Below are 26,030 nucleotides of genomic sequence, written 5' to 3'. Positions count from 1 at the left end.
TATCTTTTTTAATGGCAGCACAAAATGGCGCCTTTCATTCCTATATAAGATTGCAGAGCTCAAGAAATGAATGCGAGCGATATTGATTCAAGGGAGAGTCGACGCAAACATTTTATAGTCTGCCTGATGAAAGCTGATAATATTGATTTTTAGAAACCTGCAACAGTGAAAAAAAATGTAACTTGTTACTTTTTAACTAACTATATACCTACTTATTAATATAATGCTTAATGCTTAGTGAGATTCTTTTATTCATTTTTTACTAAGCCTAGTCTCTCTGTTCTCTCATGTCACGGATAATATTGTAAACGTGTCAAACATTGTAAATAATGGCATAAAAATTATAAAAAAAGCAATCGGCTGTAATAATTATTATTATCAAAAAACTCTTCCAAATGTAATACTCGCTACTATGACAATTTTACCCAGTTAATTAATTCAACATCTGCCTGCCCCACATAAGTCTTAACTGTTGTTATAACTGTCGTGAACTGTGACATTGGTTTAACAAATGCCACTACACCCCTTCCAACATGTTAGACTGGATCATCATAATACTATCAGGTGAGATCACAGTTAAGGGTTAACTTGGAATAAATAAAATCGCCACATATCATCTGGCAACGCTGACGATATCAATACTGTTATCAGTGGTCGGCCAGTCATCGAGGCGGCAAGTCGCGACGCATTCTGTCATTTACTTTCAAACTTTGTATAAAGTATAAATTTAGCAGTATGCGGTACAACCGGCTAGGTAATACGGTCATGAACGTATCCCATATCAGTCTGGGTGGAGCGTCCTTTAGCAACATTTACGGGTAAGAGTACTCTTTTATGAATAGGTATACAACTTGCATTGGACTTGTACTTTGTACTAAACAGTAAATACACGGCTTGAATAAATACACTTACCTCTACCTACACATACTACGGTCCTCTGACCGGTTATTCAGCGTGTTTGATAAATCATATAACATGACAAAATGAAGTATGCAGTGCCAAATATTCTTTCGCAGGCTTACCTACCTACTTTTATATTGGAGTTTTGAACAAATTCTTTGAATCGTCATAGTATCTCGTTTATCGCGCTGTGAGGCTCATTATTTTTAGGGTTTTGTACCTGAAGTCCCGTTCATAATCCCGTTGGGTCACAATCCCTTTACTGAGCCCTCGCTGTCCGTCCGTCCGTCAGCGGGCTGTTGAAATTTTAATAGATTTTGTATTTCTATTGCCACTATTAGCAACAAATAATAATTAAAAACCAGTCAAACAAAAATCAAATCAGAAAAAGAAAAGGTGTACAATACCTATTTTGAATAAATGACTTTGACTTAGACTTTGACTGTGAAAGAAAAACCCAAAAAATGTTCGTTTATTTTTGTAACAGCTTACAAACTTTTTTATAAATCGTTGTTTTCAGTATTTGTTGTCTAAATACAGTATATGATAGGTACATAATATACCGAAGTTTCATTTCCCAACTAGTTTAGTTTTTGAGATAAAAATATAAAATGGTCTAAAACTGACAACTTTGACGGCCTCCCATTTCTTTATTTTTTAAGATAAAAATATATGAACCTACTCTACTTAATGAGCTCTAAACAATGGAGCTCTAAAAACTTGTAACTTTAAAAAAATAGCATTTTCGGCAAAGTAACCAAATAGAAATTATGAAATGGGTACAGTTTCGGAACCCTAAATGGAGAACCTATGAGGATTATTTTTACTTTAGTACTCACAACCTCTCCAAGAGAAGGTAACGTTTTACTGGACGTCATGTATAATTAATATCATACAATAAGTATATGGATTAAAAAAATAATTCCCAGTTTCAAAACGTTTTAAATAATATTAAAAAAAACGAAAATTAAAAATAAACATCAAAATCGGAGCTGTTTCTGAGGACTCCCTAAGATTGGCTATTTTACGGCTTCATTGACTCCACTAAAATTAATTAATTGACAATCAAATAATGAATAATGGTACCCAATTCCAATATAGACTCTCCCACTTTACTATCTCTCAGATAAACCGTAATGTTAGATATATAAGTCGTAGACAAAACACTTTTGCCCTAGAAATAACACTTCATTTTACAATCCTATCATAAGAATGTATTTTTCTTATAATGAAATAACGGATATAGACATAGATATTTTTGATTATAGATTTAATAACTTATTTAGAACAAGTGTAAATTAAAAATTTATAACACCCCCGACAAGTGAAGGTTACAGTAACCGATTTTCTTGGACTATTCCGCGCCTACGATCCAAACATGATCCAAAGTATCTGAGTTTTCCAAACCATCATTTTCAAATAAATAATTATGTACCTAGGCAACGTCCATCTTGACATTGTCAATTGACCTAATATTATGAACCTAACGGTTATCTAACCTTCTTTTCTACAAGAAAACTAGAAAAGAGCTGATAACTTTTAAACTGCTGAACAAATTTTTTTGGATTATAGCTAAGAACACTCTCGATCAAGCTACCTTTCAAACAAAAAAAAGTAAATTAAAATCGATTCATTCGTTTAGGAGCTACGATGCCACAGACAGATACACAAACACACAGATACACACGTCGAACCACCCCTCTTTTTGGGTCGGGGTTTAATCCATACTAATATTATAAATGCGAAAGTGTGTCTGGCTGTCTGTCTGTCTGTCTATCTGTCTGCTACCTTTTCACGGCCCAACAGTGTAACCGATTCTGACGAAATTTGGTACAGGGTTAGCTTATATTCCGGGGACGGTCAAAGGCTACTTTTTATCCCGGAAAATTAAACAGAGACGAATTTTTTTTTTTGTTTGGTGGCCATATTTTTTTCACCGGTTCACCCAATGGCCCAAGGTTTTGAACATTTTTTGCTTCGAGACGGTACCTCTCCGATGGATAGTTTTCGAGATCCCTTGGGGTGCCCCAGTCAGTTTTCCACGTCCAGCTCTCTCTATAATTTTAATGACCTAGAATTTTTGACTTTTACGCGCTCGGAAAGTATGATGAGAAAGTCCCATACAAAATTGTTCAGGAGGACCGATCAGTCCGTAACCCCAAGTAGCTTTATATATACATACATATAAATAATGTAAAATCTTATGCGATGGTATGGAACTCTTTGTGCGTGAGACCGATTTTTTTTTGGTTCATTTACGCATCTGCCCTAACCTCAGCTCGCCGAGATGTTACGTATATTTCATCTTACACCTTGCATAAACTCAACGTGTATTCTGTGTTGAAACTCCTCTCCTAAAAAACGCTCTGAACCAATATCAAGAATACAGTAAAAACTTATACCTATGCTATTAATTTAAATTTTACGCAATTAAATAAATGCCTTGCATTAACATCGTGAGGAAAGCTGAATGTTCCCTGGTCCCGAATTTGTTACAATAGTTTCTAAATTAAATAAAGAAAAAACCGGCCAAGTGCGAGCCAGACTACCGCGCCGAGGGTTCCGTACTCGGAACCTTCGGTGAACTTCTTTGAAAATTGAAACACATTTTAATTTTTGTTTTTAATGATGCAACCACAAATTAACAGTTTTCAGATTTTTTCCTTTACTTGTGCTATAAGACCTACCTACCTGCCAAATTTCACGATTCTAGGTCGACGGGAAGTACCCTATAGGTTTTCTTGACAGACACGACAGACGAACAGACAGACAAAAAAGTATTCCAATAAGGGTTCCGATTTTCCTTTTGAGGAACGGAACCCTAAAAATAAACCTTTCTCATTCTGAACGGAGACCCATTCTCAGTGGTGGGCCGGTGATGAGATGACAACGAAATGATGATTGTTCAAGGTCGTTCGACGAACAGAGGAGCTTGGATTTCATCACGGAGGCTCTCAACCGCGGCATTAACTACATTGAGACTGGACCGTGGTACGGGCAGGGGTCTTCCGAGAGGACCATTGGGAAGGTAAGTGATATCAGGGGTTTTGGATTTCATAGGTTTCTATTATACACGGTGAAATTCCAATAAATAATTGTTCCAATAATTTTAAAAATAAAATAAAATGTGTTTCAATTTTCAAAATAAGATAACTATACCAAGTGGGGTATCATATGAAAGGGTACACCTGTACAATGTACATCCTAAAACAGACTTTTATTTATTTTTATGTACAGCAGTTTTTAATTTATCGTGCAAAATCTTGGAAAAAATACCTGAGTACGGAACCCTCAGTGCGCGAATCTGACTCGCACTTGGCCGGTTTTTTTTTTGTTTCATTTAAACTAGGTGCGGGAGATTGATCACTACAAAGTAAATAAAATAGTTTTTGCAAAATGTTACATTAACTGTCAATACGAAAGATTGATTAATTTTAAACGTGTATTCAATTATGCAGAAGTCTTTCCTAGGATGGTAAATTTGGAGCTTGAAATCTTACATTTTTTGGTTTTAGTGTAAGCGCGCCCTTAAGCTTTGCAGCTCTTTCTTTGCTATCGGGAGCTGCGTGAGTTTGGTTGCCGGTGTTGAATGTAATATGATCACGTAATGACTTATATCCTAGTACTCACCCAACCCAGCAAATTGTTCGGAAGCGAGCTCGTGGTCTTTTCATGGTTGATGGTTCCGCATAGATCCACCGGTTCATTCCATGTCCACTATATATTTAACTAAAGATTAAACTATGGACCGAGCAAGCACCGCGCTCTAATAATAACCACATAATATTTTTCCCCCAATCGATGACCGCAATAAATTACATCCAATTTTTTCCTATTTTATTATTTTGAGTGACAAGACGTGTAATGTCATTTGTATCTAGTGTGCCTGTATGTATGTGCCAGTAACATTTGGCCGCACAGGTTTTATATAAATACTAAACAGTAATAGTGAATAGGATTTAGGATGTTTTAAAAAAAAAAAATAACATGCAGATACAAGTTAGGCCCTTGACTGCAATCTCACCTGGTGGTAAGTGATAATGCAGGCTATTCACCTTGATGGAAGCGGACTAACCTGGTTATGGCAGTTTTCATTCAACACATACTCCTTTGGTTTCTACATGGTTTCTACACAGCATCGTACCGGAACACTAAATCGCTTGGCGGCACGGCTTTGCCGGTAGGGTGGTAACTAGCCACGGCCGAAGCCTCCCACCATACACAAAGACCTATAAGAATAACCTCGTAATTACTTTTTATAAGACGTGATTGTCAAGCACAAATCTTTTTAGCTATCGTTTCAGTAAAAGAAATCAGCTTTTAATCTAAATGAATACTTACTCTGATTTATCATCATTATTAACCGATACACGTCCACTGCTGGACATAGGTATCTTTTGGAAACCCCCACGCGCCACTATGGTTGTGCCTCCTGAATCCAGCGTGCTATATCGGTCACTCATGGTTCTCCAGGTCTCCTCACTTCTGATATGATCACATAGAGAAACTATAAGCATTTAGCTCTCTACATCGCCATTGCCACTTCAGCCTTGCCACCCGTTGAGCTGCAAGTGACTCTGGTAGTAAGAGGGCTCTCTCCGTCACTCGTTTCATACCATTTCATACAATCGTAGTTCCAATTTCATTTGAATACTAAGCAACCAAAGTCCATGAAATTTTGCAGACATATTCTAGAAACTAATATCTATGTCTGTGGTTCTCCAGATTTCTGTTAAAGTATTCGGTTTCAAAGTTACGCGGTCTTAAAATTTTCATACAAATCTTTGAGCCCCTGTAATTTTAAAACTACATATTTTTAGAAAAATCTAAAACACCACAGACACAGATATTAGTTTCTAGAATATGTCTGCAAAATTTCATGGACGTTGGTTGCTTAATATTTAAATGAAATTGGAACTACGATTGTATGAAATGGTATAAAACGAGTGACGGAGAGAGCCCTGTTAATATGACCTAAGGCTTTCAATCATCATTTAAAAATATTCATATTGTGATATTGTCATTCCAATATCTGTCTGTCACATAATGGTCACATACAATATTTATTGTCTCGTTAATCTAAGTTTATTTTTGAATAAAACCAATATTCTGTTGGTTCTATCTTTGTTATGTATGTGTACCTACTCATGAGGTAATTTTTTTACTTAACACATCTTCTTTATTTTACTATTTTTTATCCTACTTTATTATTAAATTACTACACCAACCCTATCTACTAACCACATTCTTTGTACTTACTTATATTTTATCATCGATGTATATGGATTAGCCTTTCCCATACAATTCCGTCCGCAAAAATACGCTTGAATCTTACGTCATCGTCATTGACAAAGTCAAGAGACTTTTGCAAATTCTCTTGACTTTTTGAGCGCGTTTTTTATCTTCGAAGGGCCCATCCATATATTTTATCTTATCTTTTCAAAACTTTTGGCTCTATGGAAGACCAGCGCTGTGCCTGCGTTCCCGACACAGCCACAGAACTCCAAATGTACTAAGAAGACGCAGTAAATGCTGAGTGGAGTCCATTTTGGTACTACACACAACGCATCTTATTTCGAGCAATAAAATTAGTATATTATTATTTTATCTGTACTTTCTGTGGTACCAAATACACATTTTTTCTTTTTTCTTTCTATCTAACAGGCTCTTAAAGGAAAACCCAGGGAATCCTACTACATCGCAAGTAAAGTAGGTCGATACGAAAAGGACCCGGCGAAAATGTTCGATTTTTCTGTCGAAAAGACGTTAGCAGCTGTCGACAATACGTTGCTACTCCTCGGAGTGGAATACGTCGATCTGATACAGGTAGGGCACAGGAATCCGAATAAGTATAAATAACTAAGGGAAGATTGTTACCACGCTGCTCAATACAAAGCAATGAGTTCCCATCAGGTTCCCATGGGATTCTTAAAATCCCGTCCGTTTAAACGATCTTTATGAATTTTGGTATCACTGACATCCTGGAGAATAAATAGCTAAGGGAAGATTGTTACCACGCTGCTCAATACAAAGCAATGAGTTCCCATCAGGTTCCCATGGGATTCTTAAAATCCCGTCCGTCTTTATGAATTTTGGTATCACTGATATCCTGGAGACTGACACAGGCTACTTTTCTTTTACGATAGATAGCGATAGATATAATAAATTGTTTTTCAGTCGCTCGGTGTATCTTAACATTGTACTACATATATTTCTCTATTTTTCCGATTTTTTTTCTCTTCCATTTGATTTACTAGCAAAAAAAAATTTTGGTGACCCCCCACTTTTTGGATTAAACATCCTTCAGGTCGATTTATTTCGTATAAAATGTATGCCTATGTCACCCGGACCATAATAACAAATCGATTGGCACCTCATAATCAAAATCGGCTCAGTAGTTTAGGCGCTACTGTGGAACACACATAAATACATAAATATAGGTTACATACTTACATAGACATAAAATCATAACCCTTCCTTTTGGCTTTGCTGTAGTCGGATAAAAAAAGCTTATAGCTCATCTCCACGACGTAACTTTCGGCGATGTCGATGTGACACACGTGCTCAGTAGTGAACTGGCGATGGTTTGATCATGATGATGATGATGACAAATAAAGTTTATAGCTCAGATTTCCAACAGGTCCACGATGTAACTTTCGGCGATGTCGATGTGATTCTCAACGATACTCTACCAGCTTTGGAGCAAGTGGTGAAAGACGGCAAAGCACGCTACATCGGCATCGCGGACTACGACCTTGACCTGATGAAGGCGATCGTCAACGAATCGGAGATCCCGATCTCGACCGTCCTGTCATACGCCAAGTCGACGCTGATAGACAACCGTGTACAGGATTACACCAGATACTTCAAGGTACATTTGTTTCTACTAATTTCCTACTAACTATTCGAAGAAATCGAAATCGACGATCGTCGATGAATCCGAGGTCCCGATCTCTACCTCCTGTCTCCTGTCGTACACCGTTGTTCAGTCTTGGCAAGGAGTGAGGGCATTTATAACACGAGGTCGGAAAGGTAATCCCATTCAAGGCATGTACCTGTAGTGCTTTTCTAAAAATGAAACAAGTAAATTATTTAAAAAAATACATGAGTTCCAGTGGATATAGGTTTTTAGAAATCCCGTGGGAACTCCGTGGATAGAGTATACCTATGCGTAAGTAACTTCATAAAAGTCATTGTTTTGTTGTAGAGACGTGGCGTGGGCGTGATCAACGCTGCGGCGACCGGCATGGGCTTGCTGTGCAACGGGGGCCCGCAGTCCTGGCACCCCGCTGGCGACGACACCAAGGCCATATGCCGCGACGCTGCTCAAATGTGCATGGTAAGATCTCAAGCCATACGCTGAAAATGAAATTATCCATTTACCCGACTACGGCAAAACCAAATAGAAGGGTTATAATTTTATAGCGTGTATGTATTTAAGTGTGTTTAGTGGGGTGCACAGTGGGTTCCGTACTCGGGTATTATTTTTTGACATTTTCCACGGTAAATCTAAATCTATTACATGTACATATAGAAATCTGTTTTAGTCCAGACTCACTCCAAACTGGTAGGGTTAGTACGAAATAAGAGGCAAGGAAAACAAAAAAACCTAAAAAAAACTGTGCACTCAACCGCTTAGCCAGTTGCAAGACTCGTAATACCTATTTGATTTTAAATAAATGCTCGAGTTACCTTATCACATATTTTTTTTGGTGATTATCGTAACAGTGGTAATAATAATAGTAAATAATATCTTTTATTCAGCCAAATTTACAAACACAGGCAGGTAGGGCGCCAAAGTCCCTGGGGAATTGTTCCTTTGCGAATATTGAAGTAACCAGTTTGTCTAAGTACTTTTTGTAAACACACAGCGCCTAAACAGAGTACACGTAAATAAGCTTCCATTTTCTAAATAAGTTAAAGGTTCTACGAATAAACTTTTACATAAACTTTTAAAATAACAAAACTAACTGAATTTTATTTACTTGACGTAATCATACCCGCACAAACTATTTTTTCACAAAAAAAAATCAAAACACTGCACATCGAATGATTAGAAACCAAAACAATATGGAGAAGGTAAAAGTAGTGGGGTTCTAATTTTATATCAAAAATCGTCTTAAAATTTGAAATATTAACAAAAGCTTTTATTTATTTTGCAAGAAATAGTATTTAAATTTTAAAAAAACTATTGTAATTATCCTATAAAAGACATATGGCTTTAAATCTTTTAAATCGGACGAGTTTTGGTTTGTTTAACTGAAATTACGTTCGAAAACGATACACTGCCTATTTTCAAATTTATAATTTCTTAGAATCTAAAACGTGCTTTTTATGGAAAAATAATATCAATAAATTAAGTAAATTGAAAAAGTATTGAATTATATTAAATGTAGCTACTTATTTTGATTGTAATAGATAAAACACTCAAACGTTTACGTGAATTTAAATCGCGCGCGGTTTTGAAAACATGACAGATACAAATTGCTCTCTTGTGATTGGACAAATTACTGTATTATTTGACTTGTCATCAAGGGGCCATTCGCATACACGCATACATTAACAAATTCTACGAGAAATGTGCCACACTTCTGTCTTCTTGTGTAAACAATATTACTATACACGTAATATTACTATTCGTGTAAGCATGGATGTAGTACTGCATTGAATTTCGTTTCTGATGACGCGCGTCTTGTTATCATGGTTAGTAGTACCGATAGATGGCGTTCACTCACGATTCATCACTAAACTTACACCAACTGTGGTTCTTGGTATATTTGTATATATTGCGAGGTAATGTAATATAAGTTATTGCATATATTACGAGGCGCGGCGTGCTGTTTGAATAATTCAAATTACTTTGAATGCACTAATCATCACACTAATATTATAAAGGCGAAAGTTTGTATGTGTGTGTGTGTGCGTGTGTGTGTGTGTATGTTTGTTACTCCTTCACGCAAAAACTACTGGACGGATTCGGCTGAAATTTGGAATGAAGATAGATAATATCCTGGATTAGCACATAGGCTACTTTTTATCCCGGAAAATCAAAGAGTTCCCACGGGATTTCGAAAAACCTAAATCCACGCGGGCGAAGTCGCGGGCATCGGCTAGTTTTTAAATAAGGTTCCAATTTTTTTGTAAATTCAAAATGCCAGGGTATGCATAGGTACATATTATATACTTAGAAGCATTTATATGCCTCTATAACAAAAAACGCCACCAGTCCCATTACCCGTTATTAGTATATTATCTATGAGTCCCACCGTAGCGCCTAAACTACTGGACCGATTTTGATAAATGAGGCGTCAATCGATTCGTTATTTATAGTCCGGATGATATAGGATACATTTAATGCGAAAAATCTTTCGGAATCATATTATATCTAGTTTATAGGATATACTTACTTCACAATGTTGTACTTATTTCGTCGTTCTGCTACACGAAAAGCCGTGAACGCTGGCACCCTTATCGACATCCAATCCACTCGTACGAAGCGTTTTTACTCAACGTTTCTGATATGAACCGCTAAGGTGTGGTATGCCCTTCCGGCATGCGTGTTTCTGCCAAGTATAACTTGAATACCTTCAAGGCACACAAACTTTTGCCTTTGTAATAGTAGTGTGAAGTGTGATTATGAATGTTTATTGTTGCAGGAAAAGGACGTCGAGTTGGCCCGATTAGCGAGCTGGTTCAGTTTAAATCAGCCCGACATCGACACGCATATATGCGGGTTCCGTACCGTCGATCAGTTGGACGACACGATAAACGTGCTGGAGCAAGGCCTCTCGCAGCAGGAGACCATGATTCTACAGGAGCTTCAGAAAAGGTAACCTTTTTGGAGTCCCATTTTTTTAATTTATAGGATATAGTTAGTTCATCATGATCAACCAATCGCTGGCTCACTTGGTCTGCTTTCATGAAAAGGCCGCATTAGTCCGCCACGCTAGCCCAGAGCGGATTAACAGACTTCACACACCTTTAAGAACATTGTGGAGCATGCAAGTCTCCTCTCTATATTTTCCTTCACCATTTCAAAACGCACATAAGTAACTTCGAAAAGTTAGAGATGCGTGCCCAGGATCGAACCCCCGATCCCCCGAATAGAAGGCGGGCTAATTAACCACTAGGCTATTTCGGCTCTGTATAACTTGGCTTAAGATGCTTGGCTGCAATTAGACCTGCTGGCAAGTGATGATGCAGCCTAAGATGGAAATGTTGGAGTCTTTTCGTCCAAAATACCTCAGTGCTGAAGAACAAAGTGTGTGATCTTAGTGATGACGATATGTCCAAGCTCTTTAAAGCTGTTTCCATCTCTCCATCGCTCGCTGAGTGATAGACCTGAGCTTTCTTATAAGGCCCGTAGCTAGCGACTATGAAGTTAGTCAAAACCCCTTCGACTAGGTGGACAGACATAAATTTCGCATTTATAATATTTGTATGGATGCGATCCAAGCTACAGTTGTAAGGAGCGTACTGCGAATAAATTCCTAATTTCAAACAAAATTACTAATTTTTACAGATTCCACGGCCGAATACCACTTCACTGGGACAAAGTGGAATTACAAACTTACAAAGCACAAATGGCTGAATTGGCGAAACCAAAATAATCAGTCAAAATAAAGAGTGAGGAAGAATAGGAAACGTACGCTAAGTTGATCAAACACATAATGAAAACGTGCAAAGATGACGAATGGGAGAGACAAAGACCCTAAAAACAGCTACCTTCGTGTAATACCGGGAAGGCGTGAGAGACATTGAAGAGTGGAGGAGGTCTTTAGTGCGTAGGTCACTGCGCAACACCTGCAGTGGAGTCGGGCATGCCAGACGGTATCCATGAGGATTTTCCTCCTTCACATGGAACCCGGGAGACGCAGGTCTGAATCCTGCTGGTTCCTCAATTTTTGATATGTATCAAGAAATTTACTTGCCGTGGCCGCGCGACCAGACCCGCGACCGCGCGCTCGCTGGAGAGACCACAATGGAGCAAGATGGAGGAGGCCTACACCTAAAGATGGGTACCCAAAATATAAATACAACAACTCTTGTTATACAATTCTTGTTATTTTTTTGTTGTTTAAAAATTAATGTAAAAGTTTGAATATTTTGTTATTAATAATAGTTATGAAATATAAATTGAACTTAAAGATGACAATAAAATTATATAAATCCTACGAGAAGGTAAAATAATAGAATAAGGTCATATTTTTTGTTAGTTTAGTTGCTCGTTTTTTCTTTTCTTATTATTTTGATAATATATGTGTTTGAATATTTTGTTGGATAATAATGAAAAATAATTTAAGAATGACATAATATATAATAATATACATATCATATGAAACTAGACTGTGTAATAATGTAAAAAAGACCTATACTTAGAAAATAATTGTGATAATTTGGGAAAATAAATGACTATTAATTTAATTATATTATTATTATTATTTAAAAATTTCCTTGATGTGTAAGTAAAGGCACTATCATAACAAGTTTAAATTAAAAAATTTTAACACCCCCGACAAGTGAAGGTTACAGTAACTAGAAAAGAGCCGATAACTTTCAAACGGCTGAACCGATTATAGCTAAGAACACTCATCAAGCCACCTTTCAAATAAAAAAAAAACTAAATTAAAATCGGTTCATTAGTTTAGGAGCTACGATGCCACAGACAAATACACACGTCAAACTTATAACACCCCTCTTTTTAGGTCTGGGGTAAAAATTATCATAATACAGTCAATTTAGTTTAGGAATTGTGGACTGTCAAATAAAAACCATTACACCAGGAAATATGTCGTAACAATTTATTTATTCAAGTTAATATCAGATCACTTAGTCAGATCGTAACATAACTTCATTAACTTAAGTCAATAATAATAAGGCTGAACGTATGGCTATAATTATGCTAAGGCCGATTCACACCAATTGCGTATGTAGCACGTACACGTGACACGTGCGTAGTGACGCGCGTGAACCCATAAACTGGTACCTACACACATTACGTCTACGTGAACGTTTACGCCACGCAAGCGGTATGCCATGTTTCATACAGTTCCATACATTACAACGCAATGGTACGCGCTACGTCTACGCTTACGCAGCCTGTGTGAATGAGCTTTAAATGACACGTAGGCGACAGCACAGCAAAGTGCTGATTTTGCAGGGCAGGGAGTTGAGGCATATATGGGCCACGAACGTATACTGTGACACAGACTCGTTTTAGTGAGCTGATGCGCACGCGTCGCGCAGAAATCTATGCCGGCATAAGAGAATATGTCTGCGCCGTAGCGTACGCAGCTCTCAGTACATTCATGCATTACAAAATCTGCTCTGCCCTGCACTGCTCTGAGCTACGTCGCCTGCGTGTCAGCACACGCTTAGCCTTAAGGTGGATGCGACGGTTCTGCCCGCGAAATTCAAATTTAATTTGGTTTTTCGCAATTTGTAAACTAATACGACAACGTAGGCTTATGGCATTTTAATTGCGCCAATGGCAGTATCATCCTCACAGGTTTATATAAAAATCTTTACTTGAAAGGGTCCAGTTTAAGAAATTAGCTCTACGATCAACTAATTTGTGAGTTATAGTCGATACTAGAGCTAATTTCTTAAACTGGACCCTTTCAAGTAAAGATTTTTATATAAACCTGTGTGTGAGGATGATACTGCCATTGGCGCAATTAAAGTACCATAAGCCTATTTGTCGTATTAGTTTACAAATTGCGAAAAACCAAATTGAATTTGAATTTCGCGGGCAGACCTGTCATGCCCCTTAAGTGCCCGCCCAGACGAGGGATTTTTATCCGCAGAGGACAAAAGTCGCCGAAGCTTAGATTAAGGTTGGAATCTATAGAGTGCACTTTGACTTTACTTAGACATAAGTTTCAGTTAAAACGATACGATTAAACTAAAAATAACCATTAACCTCTCTTTTTTAATATATTTATAATATTGTATAATTCGACTGCGTAATTTGAATTTGTACTATTTGACCTTATATTTAATTAGTAACTTAAGTTTTTGATTTTGATTATAAATGGTCAATCTAAATAATTGGACACTGTCGGTGATAGTCGATTGTGTAAGGGATTGTACTGATTTATTGTTAACTTGTTATGTATCCACAATTTGGCAAATAAAATATTTTTATATTTATTTATTTTATTAAACCTTTTACACTTATGACCTTTTCTATATACACGCCACAGCCGAGCCACGCGATTATGACTATTGAGGTGTTAAACGATTTACGGCGTTCGACTGTACATCAATGCGCCTTGGAACGTTAATTTTTTCTAGGATTCCCCCGTACATTTTTACGGCCTAGTCTGTCGATGTCCTCGGCTGCTTGGGGTACTTTTAGCCCCTCGTGTGCGTTTCGTCGATGTAGTTGTAAGCGATCTATTGTGGCGGACCTAAAGTACCCCGAGGACTGTCCCTCGTCTGTGCAGGCCTTAATAGTAATATTAAAATTACAGGTCTCTAGTAATTGTGAGCTTTTTAAATATTATAGACTTATTTTTTTTACGTGTCTAAAGATTTTAAGTGATATAAACGACATTTCACAAATTTAAATACTGCAAAAAAGCAGACAACCATGATGAAAATAATATCACTACACAATAATAATTACTTACAGACTTCTTAGGGTCTTCGTACATTACACAGACTCGACGCTACCTTCACAGTAAATCATGGAAATATTTAATCGAAAGAAGATTGAGACGCGTGGTCCACGTGTCAATTACACACTTTAATGTTGAAGATTCTACTGTAAAAACACGCGTGGAGTCCGTGTAGTGTGCGAAGACATTTAAAATCATATAACATGTAGGTATATTGCACGGTAAGAAACAACAATAAATAATATTAAATTTAAATTAATCTATGATAAATAACTATTATTTTTATGATCACAAATAGTAAAGAATTTATTGCGATGACAAATATAAATTTTAATATCAATACAATCACAGCGCAAACTTAAGAGTGTTGCCGTAAGTCTACGGCACAACTTTTAAGTTAATAATACACTTTAATTAGGGTCAAAAAAATCGAAAAAAATGTATTTTAGTATTTATATACAAGGTGTCAGAAAGCATATGTAACATCCCGGCAAGCTGAGGTTAGGACCGATGTGTAGATGTACCAAAAAAATAATGAGCCTCGTAGCGTGATACCCATGGGATATTATATGAGAACTTAAAGATTTTGTTTAAACTCCAATGTGACAACCCTGTAAACAGCTGATCGCGGTAATGTACTCGTTAAAACTTCTGTAAACTCGAAGAACCGTTCGAACGTTTGTCAAGTAGCAGATACAACGAAATAATCTATGGCAATAACTATTTGGTACGTTTACCTTATTTGTCACTTATTAACCCTCGACCCAAAGAGGGGTGTTATAAGTTTAACGTGTGTATCTGTGTATCTGTCTGTGGCATCGTAGCTCCTAAACTAATGAACTGATTTTAATTTAATTTTTTTTTTGAAAGGTGGCTTTATCGAGAGTGTCTAATAACACTCGATCAAGCCACAAGATACACAGATACACACGTTAAACTTATAACACACCTCTTTTTGGGTCTGGGGTTAAAAATATTTTTCTATTCTATTTCTACAATATTTTTATGTTCTAATTCTCTTATTACATGTATACATGTAATTATAATTTAGAAAAAGAATTTCAGTACAGAGTACATTTCCAATGTTTTACCAATTCAGTAGATACACGAATAACCCATATTCATGCAAAATTCGGCATTGGCCTTTTAAATAATAAGTTTTACGAATCAAATAAGTAATCATCAATCTGTAATAGAAGACGACAAAGCACAAATAACAAAAAAAACCGGCCAAGTGCGAGTCAGACTGGCGCACCGAGGGTTCCGTACTTGGGTAATTTTTCCGACATTTTTACGATAAATCAAAAACTATTCTGCATAAAAATAAATAAAAATCTGTTTTAGAATATAAAGGTAAAGCCCTTTCATACGATGCCCCACTTGGTAAAGTTATCTTACTTTGAAAATTCAAACACATTTTAATTTTTTTTTAAGAGGGCTCTCTCCGTCACTCGTTTCATACAATCGTAGTTCCAATTTCATTTGAATACTAAGCAACAGACATATTCTAGAAACTAATATCTATGTCTGTGGTTTTCCAGATTTCTGTTAAAATATTCGGTTTCAAAGCAACGCGGTCTTAAAAATTTACATACAAATCTTTGAGTCCCTGTAATTTCAAAACTACATATTTTTAGAAAAATCTAAAACACCACAGACACAGATATTACTTTCTAGAATATGTCTGCAAAATTTCATGGACTTTCGTTGCTTAATATTCAAATGAAATTGGAACTACGATTGTATGAAACGAGTGACGGAGAGAGCCCTGTTAATGATGTAACCGCAAATTCATGATTTTCGCATTTATATATCTAAATTAAAGTCGGTTCATTAGTTTAGGAGCTACGATGCAACAGACAGATACACAGATACACACGTCAAACTTATAACACCCCTCTTTTTGGGTCGGGGACACAAAAAGACACAAATATTATATGCGCCCACCTCGGTATAGATTTAGTTAGGCCGTTATGGGGAATAGGTAATATTTCCATGCTTTGTCGTTCAATGATATGTAATTAGGTAATTAAATTTTAATTCCAAGCTGGTTCAACAGCGAACGAGATTGCAAAACAGAACTACGCGCTTTTTCAAATGCTTCTCAAGCTGCTTCTGTAGTCGCGGTGTACATTCCACTTGTACAAACGCTTGAGAAAGAAGATTTGTTTGCTGATGAGGTAAAGAAGTTAAACACAAAAGGGCGTCTAACAAAAGGGAGTTTACTCTACACCTTCATTCCTTTTGTGATCGAAATGGGATTGTAAGAGTTGATGGAGACTGAACATGACAGTACATGTTTTAATGAGAGACACCTTATAATTATGCCGACTAAGAGTCGTCTTACTCAGTAGTTAGTTGCTGATACTCATATCAAAACTATGCATAGTAGCTCACAAATCATGCTTAGTTATCTACGCACAAAATATTGGTTTGTATTGTAATACATGCCATACACTTAGAAGCAGTTACACAAAGTGTGTCTATTGCCGCTATAAGAACAAATGCTTAGTAGACCTCCTGCATAATGACCTCCTTGAAAATATAAAAAAGTGTTATTTCTTTACGATGGTACAGAATCCTTCGAGTGCGAATCCAGCTCGCACTTGACCGATTATTTGTTACCATTTACGATGTTAATGGAGATCGAGTGGATTCTGGTTTACTGGTCTGTGAACCAAACCGACACTTACAGAGAAGAACATTGTACCTATATTATTGTCAATTTTGGATTTCGAATTTAAATATAATCGAAATTCTAAACCACCAAAAACAGAGATACAATGTTCTTTATTGTAGGTTTCAATCCAATTTGTTACAAATAACAAAGTTGCTAAGTAACTTATCGCCCAATTATAGATAGATTGATGATTATTTTTATATATGACTGGCATCTAGACTTGTAAGGTTTGATAGTTAGCTAAAATATGTTTAATCAATACCCATATTATAAATGCGAAAGTGTGTTTGTGTGTTGGTTTGTCTCCGCCGCAACGGAGCAATGGATCTATGTGATTTTTTGCATGGATATATGATTAAAGACCTGAAGAGCGACATAGGCTACATTTTATTACAGAAAATCAAACAATTTCCACGGAATTTAAAAAATCTAAACCCACGCAGACGAAATCTCAGGCATGTGCTACAACTGTATAATTTATAATATAGGGTGTAACCAGAACGCTCACAAAAACTTAGCGTTATTATTGTACTACCTTAGCACAATACAATGCCAATAACCACTTGCCTTATCTTACAGTTTTAGTGAGTTTTAGTATTTTTCAAACCCGCATTGTATAGCGTGTCAATGCCCCACATACGACGCGGCATTGACTCGGAGTGGGTTGACTTCTAGCGTCAGTCAGATATTTTATTTGCAATATATTGTGAACTATAAAAATACAGGATTTTTAATTTTTTTTGTGGTATATTATCAGTAATCATCAGTAGTATCACCTGTCTTCATTTTTGTTAGCGTTCTGGTTAGCGGTATGGTTGGCATCAGCATCAATATCAACCACGTAAACATTGGGATGCAAATTAACATAAAAGTTAAAGCGTTAAACTATCTTGAGTGATTTCCATTACAGATATAGATACTCTCCGTCGACTTACCACGTGAGTACAGCCGGGAGCATCTATATGTATAAAAGTTAAAGCCAATAATTTCACATATTCGAGAGGAACTATAATAATTTTATATATCTGACACGGTTTCATATGTCTTTCTGTTTCTCGTTATGAAAGATTTGATGCCATTTTCTGAATCCAAGTCGGCGAGACCTAATGTCGAGATTTCTCTTAACAAATTGGCGAAATTGTGATACTTCGCCACGGAGCCTAGTTTGTTGATATTGATTTTGAGTGTGGCCTTTTTCTGCTTGACCGTTTTCGTGTGCCAGACTAATATTTTCGTGCAGTTCGACGCGAGAGGCTCGATATCGTCTATGTCTAAATCTAAGCTTACGAGGAACTTGTCCTCTTCGTGTCCGGCTATGAAGGGCATGTTCGCCGAATCCTTGAGGAAGTCTAAATTGACCGCAAAGCCGGCCATGTCCACGGGAAATGTTCTAGAAGCTGGCCACGAGTCGAAGAATCCCAGCACCTGGAATTTTCAAAATGACACTTCTTCACTATCACACTAATATTATAAAGGAGAAAGTTTGTATGTGTGTGTGTGTGTGTGTGTGTGTGTGTATGTTTGTTACTCCTTCACGCAAAAACTACTGGATGGATTGGGCTGAAATTTAGAATGGAGATGGATTATACCCTGGATTAGCACATAGGCTACTTTTTATCCCGGAAAATCAAAGAGTTCCCACGGGAATTTTAAAAACCTACATCCACGCGAACGAAGTCGCGGGTATCAGCTAGTAATGTCCATAAAACATGAATAAATTAAAAAAAAGTGACTGTAAATACTAGAAATAAAAATAAACTTGTAATGCCCGCCTCTAGGCGAAGCAAAGTTAACAAGTGGTGTACATTTTTATAATAAGCTTCCGGAAGACATATTGGAGATGTCTCTCAACAAGTTCAAAATTTTCATAAAACGTAAACTGATTGAGAAATCCTACTACAATATAAAGGATTATTCAAATGATAAGAAAGCTTGGGAACGAGTTGCCAAACAGCTTTGATAGTTCTAATAAGTATACCTATAGCCCAGTAATTTGGGCGTCAAAAAGGGGCTTATCTGGAAAGTTTTCAGAATGTTATACAAATTGGTGGTTTTATAGATTTCAATGTGCTCTTTCCGAATTTTTATTTTGCCCCCTCGTACCTTTGCCGCTCGCGCCGCCATCTTGGAAAAATGGCGCCCAAAAACAGTTTTTTCACGATAACTTCTTTCCCACTCATTTTACGATAAAGATGGCTATGTAACAATTAAACTAGAGATAATTTCCTACAATTTGTGTAGTTACCTTTTTTGTAGACTCAATAGTTTCAGCGTACGAGCGCCACAAAGCCCACTCCAACACTCGTTTTGGCTAAATAACTCATTTCCACACCACCATGTGGTAGAGTGAGTGGCGTGATTTTTTTTATGGTATCTCCAGGAGACGGTAGTCACCTTCAATTTAAGCCATCACTTCATTCAGAGAATACTAACACTCTTCAGAATTCTGCTCGAGATAAGAGTAAATATACTGCAACGCAGTTTCAATCTCATGTGAATATGGACCTTTTTTTTGGGTTTCGAACCCAAAGGATGCCAACGGGACTTTATTACTAAGTCTCCGCTGTCATCCGTTTGTCCGTCCGTTCGTCCGTTTGTCTGTCAGCGGGCTGTATCTCGTGAACCGTAATAGGTAGAAAGTTGAAATTTTCACAGAATGTGTATTTTTATTGCCGTTATAATAACAAATAATAAAAATTTCAAAATGGATGACATGAAAAAAAAACAAAAAAGTAATGTTATTTCTTGTTTGATGGTACGGAACCCTTCGTGTGCGAGTTGGGCTTGCACTTGACCCATTTTTTTATTTTTTTAGTTTGTAGTGCGAGGTAAAATTTTTCATGCACGAATTGCGATATTGCGTATTGAATGCGACCACATTATAAACATGCTCGAGACGCCGAAAAATCGGTCAAGTGTGAGTCCAACTCACATAGGAAGGGTTCCGTATCATAATACAAGAAATAATGCTCTTTTTAATTTTTTTTTCATGACGGCCATTTTGAAATTTTTATTATTTGTTATTATAACGGCAATAAAAATACACATTCTGTGAAAATTTCAACTTTCTACCTATTACAGTTCATGAGATACAGCACGCTGACAGACAGACGGACAGACAGACAAGCAAACGGATGACAGCGGAGGCTTAGTAATAAGGTCCCATGGGCATCTTTTGGGTTTAAAACCCAAAAAAAAGGCTCATATGCACGTGAAATCGAAACTGCGATGCAGTATATTTACTCTTATCTCGAGCAGAATTCTGAAGAGTGTTAGTATTCTCTGGTCGAACTGATGGCTTAAATTGAAGGTGACTACCGGCTCCTGGTATATACCATATATGGTATCTACCATTAAAAAAAAATCACGTCACTCACTCTACCACATGGTGGTGTGGAAATGAGTTATTTAGCCAAAACGAGTGTTGGAGTAGGCTTTGTGGCGCTCGTACGCTGAAACTATTGAGTCTACAAAAAAAGGTGACTACACAAATTGTAGGAAATTGTCTCTAGTTTAATTGTTACATAGCCATTTTTATCGTAAAATGCGTGGGAAAGAAGTTATCGTGAAAAAACTGTTTTTGGGCGCCATTTTTCCAAGATGGCGGCGCGAGCGGCAAAGGTACGAGGTGGCAAAATAAAAATTCGGAAAGAGCACATTGAAATCTATAAAACCACCAATTTGCACAACATTCTGAAAACTTTCCATCTCATATTACAGAATTACTGGACTACTAAGTGATTTTGTAAAGTGGTGTTAGTTAAAAAAAAAGAATAGCCAGCTGAGTTTGTTATTGGCTCTTCTCAGACTTGGGCGCATTTGGAACCTTCGTAGCTTTAGTGTTCACGCTTTATTTACCTTTAATTTTATTTTTAACAAATGGTTTTTTGAAACACTTCTTTGTTACTAGACATACTACGTTTATTTTTTTTAATTGAATTTTTGATTTTTCGATAATAGGATTATTTACACTGACTAACGAACTTTTTTACCATTGAGTATAATATTCACTACGTTTTCTTTTCACTCATACAATAAAATGTCACTCATTGTCAATGTCAAGTGGGAAGCGTCAGTCTATGGCGTGAACATTTAGTTTTAAGTTAACGTAATTAATTATTACCACTACATTATTGTTTGACAAACAATAGAAAGTGTACGATAGTACCCAATTTACATAAATGACTTTGACTTTGATCTAAACCTACAGGCATAAAGCGTAACTGAGTAGGTTCCTGCGGTAGTGGAGCGGCGCGGGAGTGTGTGTGGCGTGACGCGAGAGCTCACAATGGTTCGTCAACTTGTCACCCGCTCCGCTCAACTCCCTCAGGACTCCACTCAGTTTTTGTATCTATGTATATTAAAAATGAAGACCACGTTGGAAAAACAAGGAATGTCAGTTAAAATCATAAATTGAGTCAGCAATGCCATCTAATAGCAATTGAGAACTTTCATCCTGTTGTCGTCGCTTTATCAACAACCCTCGCTTTCAGTGGGTATATACGCTTTTATTTATACAGGGTGGTCAAAAAGTCGTAGATCAAACGCAATAGGGAGATAGAGGAGGTCATTTCTAGCAAAAAAAAAATCTACAGCATGGCCGTATTTAAATTGCCCTAAGAGTTATGAATATTTTTGGGTTTTTTAACAAAATACCAGATTCTCTTACAATTAGACTAATTAAAAAAATATTAGATAAAAAACAATAAAACAAACGATGCTGTGTCATTACTAGATAATGTATCAGCACTACAAACCTTCTATTGAGGCTCTGGCTACCAAATTACAAGAGCAATTTTTTTTTTTCCAAAACTTTAAAAGCGCACTGTGAAAAAAAAAATGTACTACGGAAAAGTGACCCTCTATCAGAAGAACTTGCTGATTTAATGCCAATTTAAATGAGGTATAACACATCACTCTTTGTTTCGTAATTCTGGTATTATAATCGTTTTTTCATATCAAGGTGCAAATTTCAGTAGATTAGTTTAATTCAAAATAATTTTGAAGATTTGAACGCATTTATTATACTTAATAATAATATTAATATATATAATATAAAATTATAGATGACTGTGTATGTGTGTCTCTGTGTGTGTGCACTTGTGTTTGTTTGTGTGGGCGTGTGTGTGTGTGTGTGTGTGTGTGTGTGTGTGTGTGTGTGTGTATGTGTGTGTGTGTGTGTGTGTGTGTGTGTGTGTGTGTGTGTGTGTGTGTGTGTGTGTGTGTGTGTGTGTGTGTGTGTGTGTGTGGGTGTGTGGTGTGTATGCTCGCGCGCTATTTCTTGACTTTTAAAATATTGTAGATTATCATGCTGCTAGTTAAACTGCTAGTTTTTTGTACGTTGGAATGCTTGAAACATCACTGTGCTTGTCACACTTAAAATTTGTGAAAAGAACAGAAACTCTTCACTACCACCACGTGCCAGAACTACCCAGAACGCCCTACTTGCAAGTAGTTCATCTTTTCTAGGAAACAAACGGATAAAGAAACTATGCCTCTCGTTCACACTAATCATCCTTTCTATTTGCATTGTTGGAATAAGGAAGGATGTGAAAGAGATGCATAGTTTTTTCATCCTTTTGTTTCCTAGACAAAAGGGTGGCTACTTTTTATCCCGGAGATAAAAAGTAGCCTATGTGCTAATGCAGGATATTATCTATCTCCATTCTAAATTTCAGCCAAATCCATTCAGTAGTTATTGCGTGAAAGAGTAACACACACACACACGCACGCGCACGGACGCACGCACGCACGCACGCACGCACGCACGCACGCACGCACGCACGCACACACACACACACACACACACACACACACACAAACACACGCGCACACACACAGATACACACACACACACACACAGATACAAACTTTTGCCTTTGTCATATTTAGTGTGATTTTGAGAAGAAATACACTCACAAAGGGTTCTGTGCTAGCGTACAAGAAATCTCAAAGTATTGGATTTTATTTTGTCTATGGTCGCTTGTCAGTAACTATTATTATTATGTAACTTCTTTGATGTGCTTATGTCAAATGTGAAATAAATGCTTGTAAAGAGATTAGTAACCTACCGGACTAATAAGCCAAAATATGATTATTAAGAAGAAAAAAGAGTACCTTTCCATCTTTAACAATAGGTGTGGACACGCCATAGTTCCCAATCAATCCCACTGGGAACATTGACACTTTCTTCGTGGTCCTGTTTAGGATAAAATAGAAAAATATTTTATTTATATTCATTTTTTATAACATAGCATAACATTTTTAATAGATTTAAAAAAACTTTGTGACACACATCTGCTACTCATATTATGCATGTATGAACCACTTAATATCAATATTCTTTATTCAAAAAAATTAAGTGTCTCTTTTAGTTGTAACCCAACCATTATTGGAACAGGTCCCACCCTCCAGCAATGAGCAATATGATACGTAGAGTGAGCGAACCATGCACTTGTATAGTATTATTAGTATATTATTGTATTGTATAGTAACTCTAAATCAAAGTAAGACTTTGATTTAGAGTTCAAACCTACCTGATCTCATCGAATAGCTGTAAATCCACAGCATTATCATCATCTCCAAAGTAAAGGATCCCATTTGACACATTTTCATGGAGCCACTCCAAAGCCGCGCGCCTGTTCGCCACGCCTCGGGGAAAGTTACTGGTTTTGTATATAAACGGTTTTGGACTAGATATATGAGTGAAGGGAAGGCCTGTTTGTCTGAAAAATAGTGTTTTGCATATTGAAAAAAATTGTAACAGAAATTTTAAATCGCAAGTCTGATTAGAAAACGCAAATTGATTTAATGAGTGACAGAAATAGACATATATAGACATTTAACATATGTGCTAATCTCATCAACTTGTGTGATTGTTCAATTCTCCAGAATGCAAGTGAATGAGCAATAAGCTATGGATCTGTCGCTTATTGACATAATTATTTGAATACATAGCTAAGAAATTTCAACTCCTGATTAGGACATACAGCCTGATCACCAGCAATCATCTAATGCAGTCTAGGTCCATGCATCAACATGATTTGGGTGCCAATGTTCAACTTGGGCGCACGTTCAAAACTCGAGTACCCCTCACTGAGTGAGTGAGAAATATAGAATTTTAGCTCATAAACTTTGAATACATACCTAAGAATTTTCAACACACGATCAGAACATACCGCCTGATCATCGGCAACAATCCAATGCAGTCGAGGAACATGCATCAACGTGTGTGCTAATCTCATTAGCTCAGGCACTTGTTCAGGTCTTGGATATGTCGGTGTGACATAGTATATCATCTTGAGATTCTCGCTATTATTCACATGCGGTCTGTCATCATTATAATTTACGTAGCATACTGTATTTTTAACAGCCAATGGAATGCTTATTTGGTTGAATGAGTGTAAACTGAAATGTGATAAAAAATTATAATTGTTGAGTAGAAATAACTATTATGGAAACCTGCATGCCTGAGAGACGAGAGTTGTTCTCAAAGGTATGTAAAGGCTGCCAACTCTAACTAAAAACTGTCGGTTATAAATTGATATTGAAGGTATCTATGCCAAGTATATTCCTAAATCCTGGTGATCCCACGGGATCATCCGTTTAAATGTTTTACGTGATACAGAAACGCGTTGCATCCCGGGCATGGGCTATTACGAAGAGGCTACTTTTGTCCTGGGAAACCAAAAGTTTCCACGGGATTTTTAAAAAACGGGTTTGTGTTATGTGCACAATGCAGATAAGCAGATAATAATAAATTATTATTATTTACCACTCACCTAAATATTCCAGCATTACTCCAAGTTAATAACATCCATACTGCACCAAAAAATATGGCCATACCGAATATATTTTTGACTAGTCTAAAAGGTTTAATCATTTTAAATTAAAAATGCATTTTCTATTCAAGTCAATTCTTGGTTTTGTCTTAGTGTACTGACTGGGTACATCAAAAATAATATTATGTACAATTTGCTTCACTAAATAGCGCAGAAATTAGGTAATAACACTTCGGAAAATTATTTCAAGGAACCTCCGTTCGCGTAAAAGCGATACATTCACATAGCACATACATAGCTCATATAATATATAATCAAAGAGTATGTAAATTGTAATCACTACGTTTTTATAATGTACTCTATTAACTCTATGCACAGACTCTTTTTTTTTTTTTTTTTCTTTAAATCTGGCTTTACTCTGATTAGCCAATGTCAAGTTTGTGATATTTTCAAGTTATTGAATTTATACAAGTATGGACTCCATCTGCGCCGGCGCCCGCCGACATACGCGCGGCGCCCCTTTAGAGCGCTTCCCAGTCAGTTCCACCACCAAAAAACACCAACTAACACAAAAACCAGCCACTCTTAACAAAAATAAAAACACTCCAAACAAGCACAGCACGCGCGCCAGCAAACGCCATCACAGACGAAGTCTCATGCACAGACTCTGTGTAGGTACCTATGCTGTGTACTAATCTATGGTAACAACTTTTTTTTTATTTAACTCGTTTTACGGCTCTGGGTTCTAGCCTTTTGTATAATAATAATAATAGTTTTTATTGTCAGGCATAAAGAAACTCTACAACTAAAAGTTACAATGGAATATACATTACATTAAAAAGCATACACTTAAGACATTAGGTTAACTTAAGACTAATAATTGAAATGGTTAAAAAACTCATTTCAGATGTCACAGGTCACAGGTATTAATATTTTCTGTTCTTATCCTGGTGTACAGACAGCCATTAATTAAAAATAAGGCTGGGCGTCCCTTCACAAACAACCTTGAGTATTGCATTGTTAGAGCTCCGAAGTCTTTCCCAAAAG

The 26,030-nt window shown here is 36.7% G+C and overlaps 3 protein-coding genes across 4 annotated transcripts in view; 1 reads left to right on the top strand and 2 right to left on the bottom strand.

The window, feature by feature from the left end:
• LOC123880019 (alpha-mannosidase 2) overlaps positions 1-4,740 on the bottom strand; it is a 63,784-nt gene extending 59,044 nt beyond the window's left edge. For both annotated transcript variants that reach the window (XM_045927888.1, XM_045927889.1), the window contains exon 1: positions 4,531-4,740. The gene's annotated coding sequence lies outside the window, so the exon portion shown is untranslated. The remainder of the gene's footprint in view (positions 1-4,530) is intronic.
• LOC123880031 (L-galactose dehydrogenase-like) lies at positions 664-11,760 on the top strand. Its single transcript, XM_045927917.1, has 7 exons — positions 664-818; positions 3,811-3,928; positions 6,565-6,726; positions 7,541-7,771; positions 8,108-8,239; positions 10,557-10,729; positions 11,423-11,760. Exons 1-7 carry the CDS (start codon positions 736-738, stop codon positions 11,508-11,510), a joined length of 987 nt encoding a protein of 328 aa, XP_045783873.1. The 5' UTR covers positions 664-735; the 3' UTR covers positions 11,511-11,760.
• Positions 11,761-17,914: 6,154 nt separating this feature from the next.
• LOC123880029 (galactosylgalactosylxylosylprotein 3-beta-glucuronosyltransferase S-like) lies at positions 17,915-25,286 on the bottom strand. The gene is made up of 5 exons (XM_045927915.1): positions 24,984-25,286; positions 24,349-24,609; positions 23,739-23,927; positions 23,320-23,401; positions 17,915-18,627 (listed from the first exon to the last, which is right to left on the bottom strand). The coding sequence occupies exons 1-5, from the start codon at positions 25,082-25,084 to the stop codon at positions 18,220-18,222; spliced, it is 1,041 nt and encodes a 346-aa protein (XP_045783871.1). The 5' UTR covers positions 25,085-25,286; the 3' UTR covers positions 17,915-18,219.
• Positions 25,287-26,030: the final 744 nt, after the last annotated feature.

The sequence above is a fragment of the Maniola jurtina genome, chromosome Z, assembly GCF_905333055.1.
Source record: "Maniola jurtina chromosome Z, ilManJurt1.1, whole genome shotgun sequence".
In the NCBI taxonomy this organism is placed as follows: Eukaryota; Metazoa; Arthropoda; class Insecta; order Lepidoptera; family Nymphalidae; genus Maniola; species Maniola jurtina.
The sequence above is the reverse complement of the archived record's forward strand: the minus strand, read 5'-3'. Positions and strand labels throughout refer to the sequence as shown.